This window comes from Chelmon rostratus, chromosome 9, assembly GCF_017976325.1.
Source record: "Chelmon rostratus isolate fCheRos1 chromosome 9, fCheRos1.pri, whole genome shotgun sequence".
Lineage (NCBI taxonomy): Eukaryota > Metazoa > Chordata > Actinopteri > Chaetodontiformes > Chaetodontidae > Chelmon > Chelmon rostratus.
The window spans coordinates 24,361,322-24,383,470 of NC_055666.1; the positions used below are offsets into that span (position 1 = coordinate 24,361,322).

Sequence of the window (22,149 nt, forward strand, 5' to 3'; positions counted from 1 at the left end):
AGCCAACAATAACAGCAACCAGTAATGCTTTCAATGCACATATAGGCTTGCAAGCATTGTTTTAAGACAGACTTTTTCAAAGTGCAGAAAAATGTCCCCTTCGACTGTTATGAATTATTACATTATTATTACACATGCATTCATGTAAAGCAGGTTTTTGATGTTCTGTTTGGTTGAGCTAGAGCTCATGTTGAACTACAAACAGGACTGCAACTGGCAGTGGAGAAGTAGACAGTGGCATGAAAATACTCAACTCGAAATACCTCAAATTTGCTCTTAAGTACATTACTTGAGTAAATGTACTTCACTACATTTCAGCATGTAGCATCAGCTGTTGTTAAGATCTGCCTCTTTTCAAAGGGGAAAAAATAACTGCCTCTTAAATGCAAACATACTTCAAATCAAATATTATTTCACAAGTCTCTGTGTTGGACATTAATGCTCAAGCCGAATTCACAAGTGGCTGATCGACGGGTAAAAAACTTCAAACTGCGTGGCTCAAAACCAGCTGGGATTCACTTTATTCAGGCAACAATCACAGGTAGGATAAAAAAAAAATGGATGGATGTGTTCATCTCAACAAACATGAATGGATGAATATCCACCATGAGGAATCATGCATGAACTAATCAATAAAGTTTGACTAAATAGACAAAATGCACTTTTGACACATGTTGAGTCATTCCCGCCATCATTGACTCGAATCAGTTCAGATTTCACAGAAGCACAATGTATTACAGTTTGACTTGCATCAACATATCCAGCAAATACCTTGTTCCTGGTGAATTCTTACTGAGGATGGCTCTCACCACATTCTGATGTTCTGCAGCAGGTATTTCAGGTTACAGACACAAGGCAATATTATGGATAGAGGGAGTACAGAGAGAGTGGCTGGATCAGTCAGAGTTAATCTCAGAGCTACTTCAGTCTGATACAACGGTTGATTCTTACTACTTGATCTAAACTCAATGTTTTACCATGCTAGTAGCTTCATAACAAGGAGATAAACTACAGTGTTCGCTGCATATTCTATTTTGAAAGCCAAATTTCAATCATGTTGCTGTTATTACTAGCATGATTAAAAATAACAAAGATCATAATCATTTTTTTTTACTTGGACATGTTTAGGTACTGGTTGAAGAACTACAATCAAAGGAGGACAACTCGAAGATAACAAACAGGAATAAAAAGTCAAAAAATAGACGACAGTATTTTAAAAGGAGGGGTTATACTCAACATAAAACACGTCCAAACTAGAACAAAACATTTTAAACAAACACAATGACACCAGATCCAAGCTGCAAAACCAGCTACGAGCAAGGGCGGATTAAGCAAACACGAAAAATATAACTGTTCAGCTGCCGTACTTGTAAATAAAAGCAAGAGATTTATTTACAGAAAAAGGTTCATTAAGTTTGATACGAGTTAAGTATTAAAAATCATTAAAGAAGGACTCTGTCATGAATTTAACATGCACACCAAAAATAAACCCTAACAATGGCAACCTGCTACTTCTGAAGCCTTAATACAAAGAAGACATTACAGATATTTCAAATGTAATATTTATGTCAATTTTTAGGGTCACTTTAATGATATAAATGAGTTGAAGTAGTACAGTTCACAGCTGTGGAATTTCAAATATCCTCTACAGACAACAGGAAGGTTGGACTAAGCAATTTGATTGGTTAAAGATGGTATCCAACTGCCAACATTTGGCTCATAAAAAGGTATTATACAGGATCATAAACACATTATAAGCACAGAGCGGGTGTATGCTTGTTGTCACCCGAGCACCGACATACAAGAGTGCAAACAATTATGGGGTTGAGTTCTTTATGGGGTTTCTGTAAATGACGTCATGTTATTCTGATGTCATTTTCTGATATCTACCTAATGATTATGTTACAATAAATAAGATAATCTGAGTTAATCATAGGCTTGCAATCTGTTTTTAGTGCATTAGAGTACGTTGAAATACACTGAAAACAGTGTTAGTGCCATGCTGTAAATACGTACACTCCTGGAGCACGTTAATGTTGTTTTTAACTTGTCGAGCGCGACTTGTATTACTTTAAAGACTAAACATTTTAGTCAGGGCATCTGCTGTCGGTTTTATGGAGCTCACATTACTCTTAAGAATGCTTTCTGTAATGCTCTTATGATCACGTTTGCCACAGGTGAGTTTTGGCTTTAATGCCGTGCGTACCCCCCTCAAATAACGACAGATGTTAATAGCTTTATATGAATCCACACTCCAAAAAACGCCATCTTAAATGTGTCCAGGTTCTGCAAGTTTAGATGACCCCAATATAAACTTAACTCCATTTGTATTGAAAGTATTTAAAATAAAATTAAAAACATTATGAATGATACTGCTCTCATCCAGAAATGTCAGGTGTGTTGCTGGTAAAAACACACGATGAAACATTTCTTGTTTACTCAATAGAGTAGCTGGTCAAGATATGTAACAGTAGCAAGGTTAAGGGTTTATAAACTGTTGAATCTTGTTGCTGATTTGCTTTAATCACTGCAGGAAATAAATGGTAAACCTTGGTGCTGTTTGCCAAGTTGTTAAAAAATGCAGTTACTGCACGTTCTGCTGCAGGAGCTGCTGTGATCAAACTGAGTGACATAATTTAAGAAGAAAAAAAACCTTCTTATTCTCTACATACGCTGACGACTTTCTGTACAATATGTATGGAGCAGACAAATCCATAGTACAATCTGTAAGCGTGTTTCGCAAGCTAATAATGCTTCACAAAGCCAGACAGAACCTAAAATAACAAAACACTGTACTGTCACTGTCCCACTGTATCAGCCGTCTTTACCATCCTTGTTAACAGTGATCGAATTCACACACATTGGGACTCTGATTTATCTCAGTTTACAGTAGAGATATTTAAAGGCACATTCTGCAATATCTCCTATTGCATTGTTGACTTAACGAGGACACACAGTGTCATGGATGCGAAGCACCTGAAACCGAGCTCAGCCAATAGCATCAAATTGCAGTTTGAAACCAGCTTTTCAACGCAACACACGGTAACTACACATTAATGAAGTAAGTTGTAGGCAGCCGATCTCACCTTCTACAGGCAGGGAAAGAAACAGCTTCTGTAATTTGACAGTTGCACCACCTGCGGTTATTGCCGTTTTTACAGGCGTTGTTTGACCATTCATATTTTGCATGGATGAGCCCTTGTGTGTAGAATCTGAAAATGTATGTAGTATCAAAAAAAAGATACTGTAGCTAACATCACAGCAGTTTTTTTATGTGTAAAGACAGGTTATGACCCAGAGGCCATCCAAAAAAAAATCAGCAATGACTAACTTCACTCGGTTCTGTCTGGTCTCTCTTTGGCTCCAACTTTGTCATTACTTAATAGTTTACATATCTGTTCTTTATTGCAGCTATAAAAATCTGCAGGTGCAACATTTATTGCCTGCAGGTGGCGCAAATGTTAGAATTGCAGCAGCTATTTCTCTCCTGCAGGAAAGCAACACGGACATCTGCAGGTCCTACTTGATGTTGCTATTACTTTCCTTCCCCATAGGTGGTGCAGATTGGCACGCGATGGAAAATCTGCAGTCTGCCAGCGTGAATGAGTGAGTTTGTGAGTGAATTGCGAACTAGCTTCAGGAGGTGCTTCGCATCTAAAAAAAAATCTGTGACACCTGAATAATTAATGGCTTTACTAATTTTCAGCTCTCTGTCCTTCTGTTCACTCCAAGTCAGACTCAGCAATGATGACATCATAAGGCCAAGTAGGAAATCTCGCTGACTGTGCCTTTAAATGTCTTGCAGGATGCAAAACATAGAAATGCTTTAAAGTACAAGGTTTGTTACTTCTTTTCAGTCTTCAGTGTTCGTACAAAATTCCAAAGGTCCTTGACCACCTGAGGAAGGTACAGAGGGGGGAAGGAGGGGTAACAACAGAATAGAAGAAATAAATTATAAATCATCCAAATGAAGTGCTGTACAGCATTAGACACATGACTCACTTTTACTACAACATGCTCTTGTGCGTCTCGCCTGTGGGAACGCTGAGTTTAGATGGGGCTGTTGGGGAACGACGAGGGGTTGGGTGGGGGCAACAGTACATACCAGAGTATATGACTAGGTGCTCCAGGTCTGACAGATCTCAGCCTTGGCTGATGAAACCAAAGCACTTCCACAGATGTTTCTACACACGGGGATCGACAAGCTCCCCATAACCCAACTCCACCCCCACTCTTTTCCCTGTCCAACCGGCCCATGCATGGGTCTGAAGAGCTTTCACCTGCTCTCATAGCTGTACACTTAACATTGTAACACTATAATGCAATCACAAATGAATGTCCAAATAGACATTTTCAAGTGATTGCCTTCTTACAGATGCTTTGATACAGAAAAAGCAACTAATATAATTTAGTCTGTGGTGATAATGTAAAGGCTTTTGGGTGATTAATTCATGCTCTGCGATATAATGCGCAGGGGCTGTTGTTTTTCTTCTGAAATGACAAGCAGCATTAGAAAAGATTTAAGTCCTGCATTTAGAAAAAAAAAAAAACTTTTTTGGGCCTGGTCAAAGGCCTTGAATGTGAAAGAGACTGGTACCATCCACATACCGCCAGTCCCTTCATTAAGGCTACAAAAGACACACAATCCAGTAAATCACTGAGAAAGAGTTTGTCTTGGCAGGTATACTCCCATTCCATCTCGAAAGAGCTCGCTGACACAAAATGAATATAATTCAAAGAGAACACGCTGTGCTGGAAAGACGTCTGAGGCATAATGGACAGTGTAAGGTATGAGGACAGCGTGAGGAACAATAATGCATTCCTGGGTATCTATCATGGCAAAAAGCTCTTAAAGCTAAAATGAAGTTAGATGTAAATGTGCCCATGGCTACTAACACCCAGCAACTGGAATATTTCTAGAAAACAAACAACTCCCTGTGGCTAAGTGTTCATGAGAACAAATACAAAGACTGCAAAAGCAGAAAAAAAAAAAAAAAAAAAAAAAAAAAAGCAGGGAATTGATATAAATTGCACATGTGATGTAAGAGCTGAAAATGTAAAAACTAATAAACAAAGAGCTCATAATCATGGCTCTCAAACCCATGTGCAATCAATAAATATACACATAATATATCAAATGACTCATGATGACTTACTTTTTTGTCTGAGATCTTAAAAGAACTCCTCACGAAATTCTCAAACTTCTGCTCTGTCTTCGGTAGTGGTTTTCCCTGATGAAAAAGGCCATTAAATCATCAGCTTAACCATGCCTCAGACATTCAATTAAGAGTGGTAATTTGCAAAAGAGGATGACAGCCTTACCTCCTTGGCTGCCGTTGACAACTTGCTCTTAATCTCAGTCAGAGAGGGAGATTTAGACGGGCCAGCCTGGGCTTTGTCTCTTCCTGGGACAGGTGTCTTGAAAAAATATACCAGCAAGATAAGAAACACTGATTGATACATCAAATGGAGAGATCTACAGCTTTGTTATAAATAAAAGATAACTTCATAAATTACGACAGAATATCTCTTATTTTCAAGTTCAGCTCCTTGAGGTCACCTTGTATTTTCTGTGTCTTTGTTTGAACAGAACAAAAACATAGCTACTTCTAACTTATTGGTGATGAATCTACTTGCTGACCATCAGCAACAGCCGGTCTGGACTACAGACCTATCGTGACCCATTTTGTCTGGGTCTGAGTTTACAGGCTTGGCATGAGCAACCAGCTGGAAGAAGATAAAAGCATCAGAAAGGACAACAAATTCTAGCCTAATTACACAATCTTTTTGTCTTCTTTTTTTTTTTTTTTTTTTTTACAAATACATAAGGTACAAATTATGCTTTTATTGTTTGCAAGCAGGAGAGGGCAAGCCCTGACTCTCCAATGAGTAATAGAGATTGTTTGTGAATGTGTTTTTCCCTTGATGGTAAATCCCAAACGACTGAACTAAAGAAAAAAAGGTCAAAGTGCAGCCAATGTTCTTGTGCTTGGTTCTCAATAAAAGTTATACTGACAAATCAAATTAATGAGTTCCACAAGTAAAGATGGCTCTTCTGACTCTTCTGTTCAGCATTTATAGATGGTCAAGGCTCAAACAATACTGTCACAAGCAATCCATCTTTATCATGTTTGGTGCTATTTTAACACAGTTAGTTCCCTGTGTTTGTGAAGATGAGAGTAGTGTGAGCACTGAACTAGCCGGCCCACAGGTGTGTCCAGACCTGGGCAGTCGAGGCCCCAGAGGTCCTAAATTAGAAGTGTATGAATGTGACACAACAACAACACACACCATATGCCGTGACTGCATGTTACACAAGCCACAGAGCTTGTCCCTACATGCAAAGCTAGTGTGGAATCCAGTGAAATTGCAGGGTTTCATTGATAGCCAGAGACACATTTGAAAGAAGAGGGAAGCCATGTATAAAGCAAAGTTTTACCCTGTGAGTCAAACGACAGCGAAACCTCTCGAGCAAATGGACGGTTGTCCAGTAGTTGTTTCTGTCTGCGGTTGTAAGTAGGTTTGGGTATGTGTTTTTTGTTTCAGATTTTATTTATTTGGATTCAGGTTTCTACTTACTGGTCATAATACTTGAGTAGGACACTAAACCGAAACATGTTGAAAGCAAAAACTGTGTATTTTCAGCTAATTTCAGGCCCAATCAGACAGAGTGCTTTTTGCAGGTTGCAAAACATGAGCCACCAAATGACCTCATACATGAACAGGCAAAGGGCACTTGCTATGATTGAGGGTAAGAGGCTACTCCCACATAGTATGCTGGACACAGAGAAAGAGAGATTCCTTCTCCTTCTCTGTTTTCCTTGCTTTCTCTCAATTCATTTCTCTCCGATTGGACAAAAACAAAAATGACAAAGCAATGGTCTTCCTAGAGTTTTTTCTCAATGCCATGTGTTCAGAGCTCTCCTGCAAAAACATTAGGCACATAAGCAGCATGCAAAACGCTCACTGCCTATAGGAAACAAGTGGAAAGACGCCTCTTACTGCGCTCTGTCTGATCGGGCCCTTATGCTGCCGTAAACACTGATGTGTCATAAAGGACCTGATATTGTATGATTTATTTGAGTGGACCGCCCTTCTGCACAGCAGCTCCAGTACGCCACATACAGTACGCCTCAGACCACTGCACATGGTTTTGAGACTTGGTAACGCAGATGTAGGCAAAAGTGAAGTAGGTCAACATTTTGGATTCCAGAAGGGATAAGTGGACTAGAAAAGCAGGCTTCTAAACAATTTCCCACCTCTTACACAATTAGAATTGGTTGAAATTCAGAGCTAGTTCTCCATACCTGACCTTAATGGTACAGATCTTAAAAGCAATCAATAAATGCCATGTGTTGCTACTATACTTCAAACATTTTCAGCAACTCCAGGCTTTGACAAAAGACTTGTAATGGTAAAAAACAGGTGGAATGATCTTGAGAAAATAAATTCTCTCTCCAGGTTGAAAAATGCAATTATCTGTCCCTGTCCCCAAGAGATCTGCATTTTATGGCACAGATCAAAAGGTATAAAATGACACACATATGCTGCTGGCTCCTGGCCAGACAAATGCACTATGTATTTATTATTTATGGGCAGCTCTCTACTTCCAAAGGACAGCTGTGGCCCTGAAACAGCTGATAAACACACAAAGCCAGCAAGCTTTTTCATCTGGGCCAGACACTGATTACAGATGCCACGAGACATGGAACTTAATCACAAGCACGCTATCATTTGATGCAATCTCTTGTCTTCAATCCAGTGCAAACACATGGTTGTGACACCTTTGCTCGTCAGGTCTGTCCGGGGATGGTAATTGTCATTTTGTCGGAATGAGAGCCTTGGAGGTTCACGTCTGGGGAAACGTCAGGTCACAGGGAACCGTGACTCTAATCCTATGACTTGTATGTGTATATGTAAGCAAAGTCTTGAGGACATTTTTCATGCACAAAAGGTCTGATCTATAGTCATGGTTAGAAGCAAACATCCTTACACTCATGCTATAAAGAAATAAGCGCTAACAAGACAGGCACCTGCTGCATCAGTCGCAAAAACAATGACTCACACGCTTTTGGGAGAAGCCTGAGTGAAGTGGTTAACAACTTTACGACTGTGACGTGTGCTTGAAAGCATCAACGTCTCCAAACCCATCAATCAAAAGACACCAGCTGCAAGATAAAGTTACTTCAGATCAGCACAACTCGAGTTAGCTGGTTCTCGTTTCCAGCCTGTTACGCAAGAAGTTGCAGCTACATGCTGGGCTGCGAGAGGTGAGAACTGCGGTACTGGCAACAGATCTGACAAGCCAATCTAATGACCAGTCACCTGCGTTTAGTAAAGAAAAAACAGACATCCACGCCCGCTTCCTTGCTCCTCAGGGGCATCTGGAAGCGCAAGCTGCACCAGACATCAAACGCTGGTAATGAGAGCAATTGGGAGAAGGTGTGTCCAGGAAGTGAGGGGTGTGAAGAGGTTGTAGAGAGGGAACAGTTGTTGCGTATAAGTGGAGAGGGGATGGGGGCAGTTGAAGCTCCACGGGCTTGAAAGTTAAACTGGCGGGATGGTTTCGGCGGTTCAGCTGCCCGTCGGCTAATCCCCCAGAGCATTTCAAGAGCCACCGTGTTATGTCTGGACACGGCCACCACAGAATTAGCTGCACTCTCCCACACACCAAGAACGCTGGCCCTGGGGGGAATCTCTTTCTCGCCTCAGGAATTTAGCAATCTTGTGGCTCAGTGTTTAACATGATAAGAATTACACAGCGTTCTTTCAAGATGTCAGACAAGAAGTGACAATGTTCTTGTGTGCACTGGGTGCGCAGGTGAGTGAGACGGTTTGCCTTAAGCATAAGCCACATTTTATCATTATCATACATGCATGCATGCCAACAAATAATCCCGTATCTAGTCATTTTTATCACCACAGTACCATGCTTTGAGAAACTTGTAAACATGCAGAGAACCCTGCCAATTTCTACTACCTGATGTGTATGTGTGCTACAGGGGGTTGGGGGGGCATCAAAAGGTGGCTGCAACACAAGACGGCGGGGTCAGGCCAAGGGGTCGCGGGTTTAAACCTTGCCCCAGGAAACCCGTTTAGAGGTCAGGTGTGTTTGCTTAAAGAGCGGCAGAGTTCAAGCTTTGGGTTTTGAGAGGCGGCCGTCCAAGACATTCCATCCAAGAAATTAACTATCAGGTTGAGCTAATTGCAATGCGCATTTATCACATTCCTTGGCGGTGGAATGAGGCAGCTCTCCAGTTTTTTTTGTTTGTTTTTCTTGTTCTTTTTTTTTGGCATGTTTAATTGAGAATGCCAATAAATGTAAACAATCACCCCTGGTCATAGACAGCTTGTGTCTTCTCAGGCTGAGGATTGAGCAGAAATAATTTAACACAAAGAGATCAAGTTGTTTGTACAAGTTTTTTTTTTTATGAACTACATTGTGTAATGCATTTTGCTCGCAGGCCTCATCAGGCTTTGACTTCAGACGTACTGTAAGTATTGGGAGGTCCATGTCTGTGTGCAAAGGAGGTTTTTGTTGCTCTCCACTGCTTTAATCTATCCTGAGATCATTTATTTTCTGCATATATTGTGACAAATCACATTAAATGGCACAGTATCAAAGTTGCTTCTTAATGGCTTAGTAGGTAAATGTACACGTCCGTTTCTGTCTTGAAAACTCCCATTTTCATTATCCACCATTCTTTTGCATACCTTTGACAGTGACATTAGGAATAGAGTTGCTGGCTTAAACCCTGGCGTAACTTAATTAATCAGCTTTCAACACGAATCTAACTACAGCACATTATTTCTGAATAAATTTAACAATAATATATTCAAGGAAACAAAAAACCAAACCTATGACGGGGGTAAGAGGGGAATTTAATATGGAGAAAGGACCTGAAAAAACAAATAGCTGACCATTTTTTCTACCACATAATCACAGGTACACATACATTTTTTTAGTCAGGCACTCGGGTGAGTACCAGGAGATGGTGTTTGGTACTCAGTTCATATGTGGTGTGGTCCTAATAAACTTAATCATCCTTGCTGTCCTCCTCTCAGTTTAGCTGTCTCCATTCACAGGTAAACAACTGGCTTTGGGTCAATGTCTCTGTGGTCATCTTTGATGTGAATCAGGACTGAGAGACGAGGATGTGACAGTACTTGGTCCTTATTCTGTTGAGATGTGAGAGTCCCCTCTCACATGCTGCACTGCTCAAAGACAGTGTAAGAGACAATCAATAACCTTGTTGATGTTGGAGTAACAACCTGGACTGCTTGTATTTACTATTTGGACCAAGTCACACACAGAACATGCTGCCAAGCCTTTTCCTGCTTGCTTTAAGAGTCTCCACAGTGGACTCTCTGTCAAGTTGCACGGTGGCCTCATATTTCTGAAGAATGGTGCACATAATCGTGTTGCCAAAGCAGTGGAGGTCTTACATTTCATTCACTTGTATGCTGCTTCAATAAGCAAAATCTTCAGCATAGGAAGAGGATGTTTACCCTTAATGAAAAAAAAAACCATAGTTGTTCTTCATTTACCTTATTTCTCCATTTAGCAAGTGGGTGACTGGACTTTTCAGCTCGACTAGCTTGTTTGCTAGCATTAGCTTGTGCCTCTTACTCTTTTCATGCTTATCATATAGTGGATGATTGGAATTCTTTGAGCTTGTAAAACGCACCTGTTTTATCTGCTAGAAGTGGGTGCGAACGACATCTGTTCTGGTTCGGTTTGATGTTTCTTCGTAGGGGCAGAGCCCCAAAGCAGCCGCTGTCGCTTGTTTTTTGGACATCACTCACAGTAGGTGATTTCACTGGGTCAAATTTAAGTATGTAGATGAAAAATGTGTATTGATGACCAATGACTGTTGCTGCCTGGTATGCAACGACACATGCTAAACAACTGAAGTTGCAGATTTCTGATTTTTGTAACACATGTGTACCTCTGTACCAGTTATGTGCACCCGTAAGCATAATGGCTGTTAGCTAGTTAACTAAATAACCACAAGTAAGTAGAGCTGAGGAGGTGATAAAGCCTTTCCTACCTTAATCTGTGGTTTGACCGCTGATCCTGATGGTTTTCCTGCAGGGCCATTTTGTTTCACCGGAGTCTTGTTGAGCTTCTTTGCTGAAGACTCCAGGCTCTAAGAAAGAAACACAACCAAAACTGATATATGATAAGATGATTTAGATATCCCAAGTCTGACTTTTCAGTATTTTTAGGAAACACGTGGGCTTTAACCATCTGAATTTACCAGACTGCTTCACTGGCATGCTCAGATAACATGTTAAGAAAGACAACACTGTCTTTGCATTAAAAGCTCAGGCAAGCAGCTGAAAATTTTGTCAACACTTCATGAAAAAGTGCCCTGACTAACTCTGAAGTACCCGAATGACAAACTCAGAAACTGCTGCAATGTTGGCTCAGTTTAGATTGCTGGCCAGCTGCAGATACAACAATCCCTTTGTGTATTTTATATATTTATCATCTCACTGTTGGTTAATTTAAAACTGCGACAGTGGTTCCTTTCTGTCAATATGGACTTATCACCTGTTCCTCCTCATATTTTATGTGGTGAAAAAAATAGCCTATTTGGGGCTGTAGTAGTTGTTGTTGTCGTGTTGTTGATGTTGAAAACTCCCATATCAAAGCGCTAATTGCCAAGCCTCTTTTATAGCTGACAAATTATAATTGGCCTGTAACATAATGCGAACCACATTTGTAGAAGTACTTGCAATTGTGGTTAATTTTCTTCAGAGTCTTTTGCCATGAGGTGTTCACGTTGTTCTCTCTCCCCCCTGTATGGTCATGATAATATCAATGCCGCATGTGTAGGCTGTTTTTAAAAAAGCATTTTAACCCAAGAAGACAAAAAATGTACGATCTAAAACCAGAGAGGATAGCAGCATACTGCAATTCTGAGACCTAAAGAAGTAGTGGCAGTATCAATGTTACTTTATTTTGAGTAAAAATGTTTGTCCATCTACAGGTTGTACTAAAACCATGACTGTAACCAAATCAGGGATGACATGTAACCAAAACTGAAATTATCTCCAACCATCAGCACTACATGAAATTACAGAGGAAGGATAAGACATACTTGATAATTTGTCACTGATAAGACACTTAGTATCCCAATAACCTGTCATTGTTCTTCTCCACACTAGAGGCCTTCCCGTCAGGTTTCCATTGCTCTCAGCCACCTGTGTAATTACCTTGTAATAGCCGAGGCAAGTACCTGCATTTCCTGAGCACCAACCCTTTCTTTGCAATCACTGGTGTTCATCTCGGAATGGGCTCGAAGTGTAATTGCCTGTGTTGACATAACTGCTTCAAGGCAATTACACATGTTATTTCCTAGAGCAATGCCTGGTAATACAAGATGCTGTAAGGACGTTCCAGTGTGGTTGCAATGCTTTTTGTTTGAAATCAGAGAGCTATTAATGCACAAAGGGTGGAACTCAATCAAGTTGAGAAACACTGCGTTCTTCAAACCCTTCATGAATGCACCTGAGTGTACGTGATTGGTATTTTGAACTCACTATAAAAGAATGATAATAATAAGCCACAACGATCTGCCTGTGTCTGTCACAGTGAAGATCTGCTTGTTTGACTCCTTTATCAGATATCCACACTGAAATAATTAACATATAAGCTAAAGCCCTTTCACACATGTAGTGTATTCCTAAAATGTTCCAGAACATTTCCCACACGGGGTCGTGTGCGAATGGCAGCAGGCATTACCTAGTTACCACATATATTCTATTATCGAATCACACATGCTAGGCTGTTGTGCAAATAGCCTATGAAGTATCACTGTGCAGTGGCAGTAATTACAGTTACCTTATGTACTCTGCTAGCAGCTGCCTGGATTGAGCTCTTTGGGTCTGTCCGACAGGGTGACAGGTAAGTTTGATTTAGTGGGACACTTGAAATGAAACATTTCAAAGTGAGAAATAATAATAGAAAAGCTCTGACCTACCATGAAATACACTTCTTTACAAGAAGTACCATAACATAAATATATATTCAGAATTAACAGATAAAGAACAAGGTAAAACCTCAACAAGTACCGGCGTGCTAGCTACACATGTAAGTCCCGAGAAAGTCATTTTAAGTTTAAACTTTATGATGGACACATGGTTTTCATTACAACAGATTTTAAAGGATGCTATAGCCCCTTTAGCACCCCAAATTCCCACGTCCATTATGAGGTCATCCACTGAAGGCGTAATTAGCAGCAAGTGGCGGCATTCGTGGTGTGATGAGGTCGATCCAATGCGTTTCCTTGACAACAAAAACACAATTTTTCCTTTTTGATTCTTTCTTAAATTTGTGACTTTAATCTCATAGAATTTCTGATTTTTCTTCTCTTAAATTTGTAAGTTTTTTTTATCAGAACATTATTCCCCTCTCCAGGCTCCGTTTTTCCCCCCTACAATGGCAAATACGCAGTCGTACTCTCTTGTTCTCTCTCGTTTTTACTCAGTTATTTCCTTTTCTTAACTTTGGTTGTGCTTTGTTCTCAGTGCCAATACTGGCACTGCCAGACTGCTCTGTTGCCAAAATTAACGTAATTGTCTCGAGTGATGATGTAAGATTTACTTGTCGTGGCTCTGCTGTTAAATTACAATTCAAACATCTAAATGCAAGTCAAATGTAGGCCACATGCCTCAGGATCTTATTTTGTAACACACTAATAAAGTGTTTGCTCTTCAGAAAACATCAAAATCATGCTAGAAAAAAACAGCACAGGCCCACTTTCAGCTGAGTGAACCTAAAATCAAACTCCTATTAGGGCATGAAAAAATTAGTTGATACCAGTGTCAGCATGTAATCAGTTTCACTACCAATTACCGAAAAGACGCCTATTTACAGGAGCAATGTGTAGGATTCAGTTGCATCTTGAAGTGAGGTTGCAGATTGCAACCAACTTAACCCTCACCTCACTCATGCGTAACCTATGGTGGCTGCAAAATTGCAAAAAAATGTGAAAGGAGCTCTCTAGAGCCAGTGTTTGCTTTGTATGTTCTGGGCGACTGTAGAAACATGGCAGTGCAACATGGCAGACTCTGTGGAAGAGGACCTGCTCCCTCTGTAGATATAAAGAGCTCATTCTCAGGTGATTATACCCTAAAGAAAAGACACTAATCTTACTTCCTTTTATACTGAATAATGTTGTTTATCGCAAGTACATACTAGAACTCTGACAGTCTAAAATACAGCTAAACTAGTAGTAGTAAACTACATTATAGTATCTGTGTCAGACCAAGCATTGGTCTTATAGATGCATTTTGGTTGGTACTTAAAACAGTAATCAGGTTTGATACCACAAAAAAGGGGAAGAAATTATAACATGTTGCTTAATTAGCAGTCAAAAAAATAATAATTGCTCCCAGCCCTACTCTCTGGAGTTTTGTGCTTTCATTATTAAAGAATGAGACGGGATAGGCATGGAGCTAAAGAGAAGAAAGGTGAAGAAAAGGATTAAGGTCATGGAGGGGAGGGGTGTGGGGGGCAGGAGGTGGAGGAATTGGAGGAGAAGACAACAGAATAAATCAACAGGTGACAGAAATGCTCAGCTGTCATCTAACCCCGAGGCAAGAATCGGCGCTCACATCGCAGGTATGCGCATCTGCCCTGCTTTGATCTTTTGCCTGGCACAGTTTGCACTGGGATGGCGTGTTTAAAAAAAAAAAAAGTAAGAAAGAAAGAAATCACAAACAGACACCGACGTAAAAATGAGGCAGATACACACATGCACCCACACACTTGCAAATGATTGTGGTAACACGCAAAACAAGTGTTCAAAGGCAAAGGCCAGGTGCAAAGCTGAAATGGCATGAGAGACGATAAAAAGGAGCAATCATATTAACAGTGGGATGACAGAGGGACAAAGATATGCAGTGTTACAGAAAAATGGGAGGAAGATGTTTCCCATAACTGGTGTGTGTGTGTGTGTGTGTGTGTGTGTGTGTGTGTGTGTGTGTGTTTTGTGCATGTGAAATTGTATGTAGCATGTCCTTCTCTGCAGATGCACTGTAGATATGTGTTGCTAATGTTTGCAGACTGTGTGTATTTTTGCAAGTATGCATGTGTACTTACACATGTCTACATTACAGTGTGCATATACCTTTGAGTGTGTGTGTGTGTGTGTCTGTGTGCATGTCTGTGTGTGTATGTATGGATAACATAGTGCCGTCTTGTTGGTGAGACAGTGAGAATTCTAGCAGATTACAGAGGAGAAATCCGATCATTACGCCACACAGACCCTGTGTTTTACTCGTGGAAAACAGGTGGGTACATGAGCGAACAGGAAGAAAAAGTTCCACGTTTTGTCTCATACAAAAAAGTGGACGGTCAGTGAGTGCAGGAATGGGAAGGGCCTGCTGAAATGAAATGCTACTATAGGGTACAGTCTGTGGGAGTTTAAATGATGTGGTAGAAACAAAAGGGGAGCGGGCGGACTGCAGCAACGCAGAGAAATTCCTTTCACACAAAAAAACTGAGGGCTAGCCCTTGGCTACCCTGACACCTGGTGGACAACATGGGATTGGAAACACCCCAAAGACATTTAATTTACTGTACAAATTAAAGTTTGGAGGCCTAGGATGCCAGGAAGATGTCTCACTTGATAAGACTGAAGGTAGCTCTCTAAACACACATCTCAAAGGACAAATAACTAATCTCATTCTGGTTTATTTAACTTTATTCAAACACAGTCTAATACTATTAATGATCTTTAAATTCTTTGGTGTTTATAACCTACAAGAACAGATGAAGAAGTAGCTAAAAAGACTTTAGGCTCACTGCAGGCTTTTAAAACAAGTAGTGCCTATCAAATGTAAACTATCATCCTCTTATACTCATAATCATTTAATGTTCAAGTTTCATATTTTGTTCAACAAGAACAGAAACATGGTAAATACTAAATTGGTGCACAGAGGATTGGCATGTTGCATTTTCAATAAATTCCAGTTTCATGTCCTGGCAGTCACACTGGCTCTTGTAAGTGATAGATTGGTGATACTGCAGAAAGCAACGGGTGATGTTTGGTTTCAAGTTAATATATTGTATATGTATAATGCAGCGTGCAATGTAAATGAGAATGTATCCTGCAGTAAAATTATATGTTTCAGTTCCCAGATCCACTTCATCATTACACTACAGATATTTCATTTATTGAACCATAACTGCTGTTTTTTTTTTCATCTACAGTAGGGACTTTGTGGGCTCCCGCTGACAAAATCGAGACAACTGCACCTCCCCAAATTTTTTACTATGATCTCTACTCGCATTTATGGAATTGATATCCTTGGAAAGTGTAAGTTATGCTCAGTCTAAAAAAATGTGTACCAAGTCTGTGTGCCCCCTGGAGAGGTGCGTCTTCGCTACCTGTCTGAGGTTCAATTCAATTCAATGCAATCAAGTCCAGTCTTACTTTTTTGAGCTCTTTTCCAGCATTCTTCTGAGGCTTCACATCATTTTCATCACTGTCATCATCTTCATCATCACTGCAAAAGGGAGGACAAGAATGAACATTAACTCGGGTAAAAAAAAACAACAACAACATGACAGTTGTCTCTGAGCAAATGCTAGAAAGGAAATGTGGTGAATAAAATGGTGCGTTTTGTTATTTATGTATCTGATAAAAAAATCATACTCGTCATCGTCCTCGTCACTTTCGTCTTCATCATCGTCAGAATCCATCTTTAGTTTTTTCTACAAAGGAAATGAAGCATAATTTCATCAAACAAACAAATCAAGGCTTCACAGAGGGTCTGAATGATCATTATTTGTATGGGTATTAGTGTAGGGTGACTTTTTGCGATGGCATGTTATCTCATTCACTGAGTGTGAAAACAAGCTGTTTCCTCTGTATTTGTTCAGTAGGGCTGCGGACTTGAAATAAGGCCCACTGGTATATAGAAGTTTTTTTACTAGCCATATTTAATTATTAAAGGTTAAAACTCTTAATTTGAGATTATTTTTCCTCACAGTTGAATGCAGCTCTGTAGCTACATGAATTCACAAACACACTGAGGTAGCTACCAGTGGAGGCTTCTTCCCCGACATCAGGCTTGCAGGCCGCTTCACCGGTGATGTGTTGTTCTCCTCTTCTTCATCCTCTGAATCCTTCACACCTACACAACAAACGCTGGTTACTGGCACTGCACAGTGATGAATTCTGTTTAATTCAGATTTATGATTTACATTTATAGATCTGCCTTTGTATAGACTTTTAAAACATTATTGTAACAGAGTGGTATTGGTGGCACTGCATTATAATCCCACACAATTGTGGAGAAGATATTAAAACAGGGGCATGGTAACACTTCAGAAAACCACAGGTGGTAGACACACTTGGTTGCTGCATCTACTGTACATCTAAGAGTCCACCATGGAAGGCAAAAACCATATATCAACACTCGTGTTATAGAGTAACATTTGCATTTTGGAATATAAAACAACCTTAAAAGACTCAGACTCAGAAATGTGGCCAGTTGCTCTAGCTTTCAGAAAACATGGTGCAAAAGAGGTGTGTGTGTGTCTCTGTCCAGCCAGCAACACACTCTGCCGCACCTAGATTGCAAAATGTAGCTAAATGTTTTCATTCAGTGCCTTTATATTCTGCATAAAATCCTGTTCACGTGTGTATTGTTTCACAAGCATAATCTATGATGCATCACTCCACACAGACAGTAATATCGTAAAGTAGATTAATTTAAATTTTTAATTTAAAAAGCCAGTAACCAGTTATGTGTAATGTCTGACATTTTGAAAGCAGCTTTTTTTCTGGTCATAGCAAAAAGAGTGGCACGGTTTTCTCATTATTCATTTGTCCTTTCCCATGAAAACAAAACTGTAAAAAATTAAGTTCTTTAGAGCACATTCACCTCATAATGAAAATCTGAAGAAATATGATGAACATTTTATGTTTTATGAGTCTGTAAAATGATGAGGATCCATTAACTTCACTGTCAAGGAAGGTGGGGACAACTTGCTACTTGTGACTGAGATACTATAGTGTGGAGTAGATAAGTACTTCATATAAATGATGACAACATGAGTCATATTTTGTTTTTGCATGTTTGTAATTCTAGAAGAAGAAAAGGAAATGGCAGCACTGCCAACTGCTGCAATAATACTCACTGACAAAATGCTGCCCACTGATGTGAACTGGTCCAGAACCAGACTGAAGATGGAAGGTAACTGGAGGCGTAATCTCAAACCCACCTAAACTCATCTGGACAAGATAAAAAAACAATCAGGACAACAAATTAAACAATGCACAAACAATTAAAATAGATTTATTTCCTTTATGTTCCATGGTATGAAAGAGTTTTCTTTCACTTTTATTATCACTAGTTTAAAAAAGACAACAAAACTACATATTATTGATCATATATATCGTTTAATCTATATGTCTTCACTTAATTTCCATTGAGTAGCCCTTTAAACAGGTATGGTGTTCACTTACAGAGGGCAGGACGGACGGTTTCAGGACGACCAGTGGCATTTTGGTCCTTTTTCCATCATACGTGAGACCCTCGACTTCCACCATGTGGAACTTATCCTCAGCCTCGGCTCCCAGACACACCTGGAAAAGCAGCACAGCTGACTCAGTACAGCACCACCTCCCTGGCTTAGCATCATCATGCTAACGTTGCTCCTGATCCCCTTTGTCTGACTTTTTTCTATTACAATTCTCTCTAGTAAGATTACTGCCTCCATTGTGCTGAAACAATTAGCTGATTACTTTACCAAATGATAACTATTAGCTGCTAAAGTAATTTTTCCAGTACAGGTACCATGATTTCTCAGGGTCCAGCTGTTAATTCATGACTTCATCAGTCAGGATCTAATTTTAGGGTTAACAAGTCTTTGGTTTTCTCTGTTTGGCATTAAAAAATACCCCCTTTTCACTAAGGCAAACATATACTGCAGCAGCCACAATTACTTTGCAGCCCAGTGTAATGAAAAACTATACAGCAGGTTTTGATTTTCAAAAGAACTGAAAGAGGTTGCTGTAAAACATCATGGAAACCACCACAGAACATATTTACAACAACTATCACCTGTCCATTAAAACAAAGAGACAATACCTCTGTATGTGTCCACAAGGTTAAACTATTCAATCAATCTATTCTTCATACTTAGTTATGATAAACTTTGTTTTGTTTAAGGGAAGGACAAGAAAACCACAAGACTAGCAGCTGGGTTTGTTACCTGCTGCCACAAAGTAAGACAGAAAGATACCAAATACCTTGTCAACATACCCTGCCTTTAAAAACATATGCATGTGGATCATGTATTAAACGTGTGTAATGTATGAAATCAACATATATGATGACCTGTATAAGTACAATCAGCCTGGATGTTAATCTTAGGAGGATAACACACGAACACAGGGTGCACTGGATTTCTATTCAATGTCTTTAATGTTCACTGCTGGTAACTCTTCCCTTGTATAGCAGTCATTTCTTTTTTGTCCTCGATTTTCTATTCCATGCTTCGACAGCACAGATGCATTTAAGATACATTTCATGCGAGTAAAGCAAATTGGAATTGACAGACACAGACGGACAGATGTTCAACAAAAATAGGACGAAGTGCATAAACGTTTGCCCCAATGTGACCTAAACACTCCGTGCAAACAATCTGCAGCTTCCTGTATCTAACCCTTCTCATCTTTTCCTTTGAAACATGCGTTACAGTCACATTATTAAGCTGGAACGGGCTCTACAACGTGCAATAGAAAGCGTCTGCCTTACTGCTTTGAGTGACAGCTGTTGCTCCGTATCATCGTCGTCTACGTCAACTTTGAACTCCCGTTTGTCCGATTTGAGGGTACAACCTAGGGAAAATGATACGAGTAGCATGTAACCAACCTTCTGCTTGCACTGGTCTTCAACAACAAACACAGATGCATTAAACTGTTTGAGGTGCGGGGGTTTACTCTTTGCTATAACTATGTATCTCCATGCCTTGCTCGGCTAACAGTTAGCTAACAAAAGAGCTGAATTGGCGCGAGTAGGGGCAGGCAGGTTAGCCAGCTAACTAGCTAATATCCTCCAGCTAAATATGTTAAATGGCAATGTGTGCCTGATAACATGACATTAAAGCTGATTGTGCGACTAAAAAATATTAGGTTTGTCAGAATAAGCGAGCTCACCAAACAAGTACATTTGTGGTCTGCTCAAATCTGAGATATCGTCCTCCATCTTTGTAGTGGGTGGTTACACTTCCGTAAACCGGTGTGACAGACACATCACAGAGCCAATGGTGAGGCAGAACGTTCCCGACATTTTTAAAAAAGTGAGCCAATGGAATTGGATACTGGGCGGGGCGAATGAAACAGAACGTTCTAAGAGATGAACACTAGATAGAGCTGTCGTGTTATACATTGAGGTCAACCTACAAGTAAATATTCAACTGTAAACATAAATATCAAGAAATTAAAACCACCATCACGATCACAATTTTAAAAATTGAAGTTATGCGTAATCTTTTAACAGGGCTTAGTATTAGAGCATTATCATTATATAGATAGAAAGCCTACAAACATAGATACGTGCACCAGTAAGTAATAAAATACATGGTAGTTAGTACAATCTATACTCAAAAAAGAATATTAAAAAATGTACAAGAAGTTAAAAACATAAACTCATCAAGACAGAGAACGAGATGGCAGCTGAGAAGGCAAATAATCTTCACATGTTTAATTGTCTTCCTACTTCGTAATGGATTCCTACAAAAGGCGTTACAGCTTTTATATTAAGATTGGGATATTCTCCCTTATGTCTGTTGCTTAATGTGCTGTTTGGACTAAATAAAAGAGGCCTTTGGCCAGTGATATTAAAAGTCCAGCCCAGGGGGCAGTTGCAGCCTTTGAAGAGTCTTCTGTGGTTGTTAAAAATATTGATAATAAAATGGAGAGCCATTGCAGTCTCAGTTATTACAGAGAAGAGAAATTAACCAAAAATGAAACTTTCCAAACAGCACAACAGCAGTAATTTTATATAATTTATCAATACCACAGTCTATTTTAGGCAAAAAGACAATTTTAAATGCATATAATCAATCATCTTCTAAGGACCATAATATAAATCAGATGACTAATTATATAAGTTTCTCAAAGGTCAATGATGTTGCAATATTCCAGTTATATCATAAGCATGTATTTTTATTTTTGACACCCTGGATTCCTTGTCTTACTCTCACCATCAAAAAGTGAGGTGAGGACTCACAGTTTTGTTGAAGGGCACGGCAGACAGGCTCTTGCAGTCACAGGGGCCTGAATTAAGCCTGCACTGTGTGCTGCAGGCCTCTGACCTTCCAGCTCAACACCAGTAGAGCTTTTCCTGTGCATAAAAACAGCTTTTCACCTTCACTCCCTGGCAGCTGGGCTTTAGTTCACGTCTGTTGTAATAGAAAAAATCTCAGGGCGCACAGGCATCTAGAATAAAATGCCTGAAATCTCTTTCTAACCTTAAACAACGCCTCATAGTGTGTTTGCGGCCGGCCCGTATTGAGCAGGTGTTGAGTCACTGAGCCGCAGTACCAGTATCACCAAAAAGGAATGAGTCGTCTTCATGCATGCCTGAAAGCTTGAGAAGGCTTTAATGTGTCACGGACTGCCAGGACACGTGTGCAGAGCTGTTCTCATGGTTGATATGTCGTCGTGACCTGTGGACTTACTCAGCTCATTTCACTTACAGATTCCTGAAGATGTGTGGATATAAAAAAATTGCCTAATTATATGACTAGTCATCTTTGATCATCTGTTTAAAATAAGGTTTACATTTTAATATTCTTTATCAAAATGTGTTCCTGTTTGTTTGTTGTTTCCTGTTACACTAGAAAGTTTTAACACCACATAAAATTTACTGCCAGCATCAGAGCAAACAGACTCATTATTATTGGCTCACCATTTACAGTACTTACACTCTTCTTTGCACTAGTCTTAATAGCAAAATGGTCAAATTTGCGTGTGCATGTGTGCTTTTTCTTGTGTGTTTGTGTGTGAGCATGTGCATACTTTCTTTTTGTCCCTGCGTGTACTCTTTTTTGCAAAAATGCACATGTGCAACCGTGTATGTGAGTGCGTACGTGCATACAGTACGGGGGTGTGTGTACAT

The 22,149-nt window shown here is 39.8% G+C and overlaps 1 protein-coding gene across 1 annotated transcript; it reads right to left on the reverse strand.

Annotated features, from left to right (window-relative positions):
- Positions 1–498: 498 nt before the first annotated feature.
- Positions 499–20,258, reverse strand: npm1b (nucleophosmin 1b). Its single transcript, XM_041943965.1, has 11 exons — positions 20,184–20,258; positions 19,783–19,865; positions 18,489–18,608; positions 18,161–18,254; positions 17,060–17,151; positions 16,671–16,729; positions 16,449–16,521; positions 11,052–11,150; positions 5,323–5,418; positions 5,157–5,231; positions 499–3,897 (listed from the first exon to the last, which is right to left on the reverse strand). Exons 1-11 carry the CDS (start codon positions 20,230–20,232, stop codon positions 3,844–3,846), a joined length of 894 nt encoding a protein of 297 aa, XP_041799899.1. The 5' UTR covers positions 20,233–20,258; the 3' UTR covers positions 499–3,843.
- Positions 20,259–22,149: the final 1,891 nt, after the last annotated feature.

Excerpts from the sequence above, each read along its gene's own strand:
- npm1b (XM_041943965.1), bottom strand. The coding sequence starts at position 20,232 with ATGGAGGACGATATCTCAGATTTGAGCAGACCACAAATGTACTTGTTT. Across the intron at positions 19,866-20,183 it reads ACCACAAATGTACTTGTTTG|GTTGTACCCTCAAATCGGAC; the intron begins GTGAGCTCGCTT and ends CATTTTCCCTAG. Across the intron at positions 5,419-11,051 it reads CGGTCAAACCACAGATTAAG|ACACCTGTCCCAGGAAGAGA; the intron begins GTAGGAAAGGCT and ends TATTTTTTCAAG.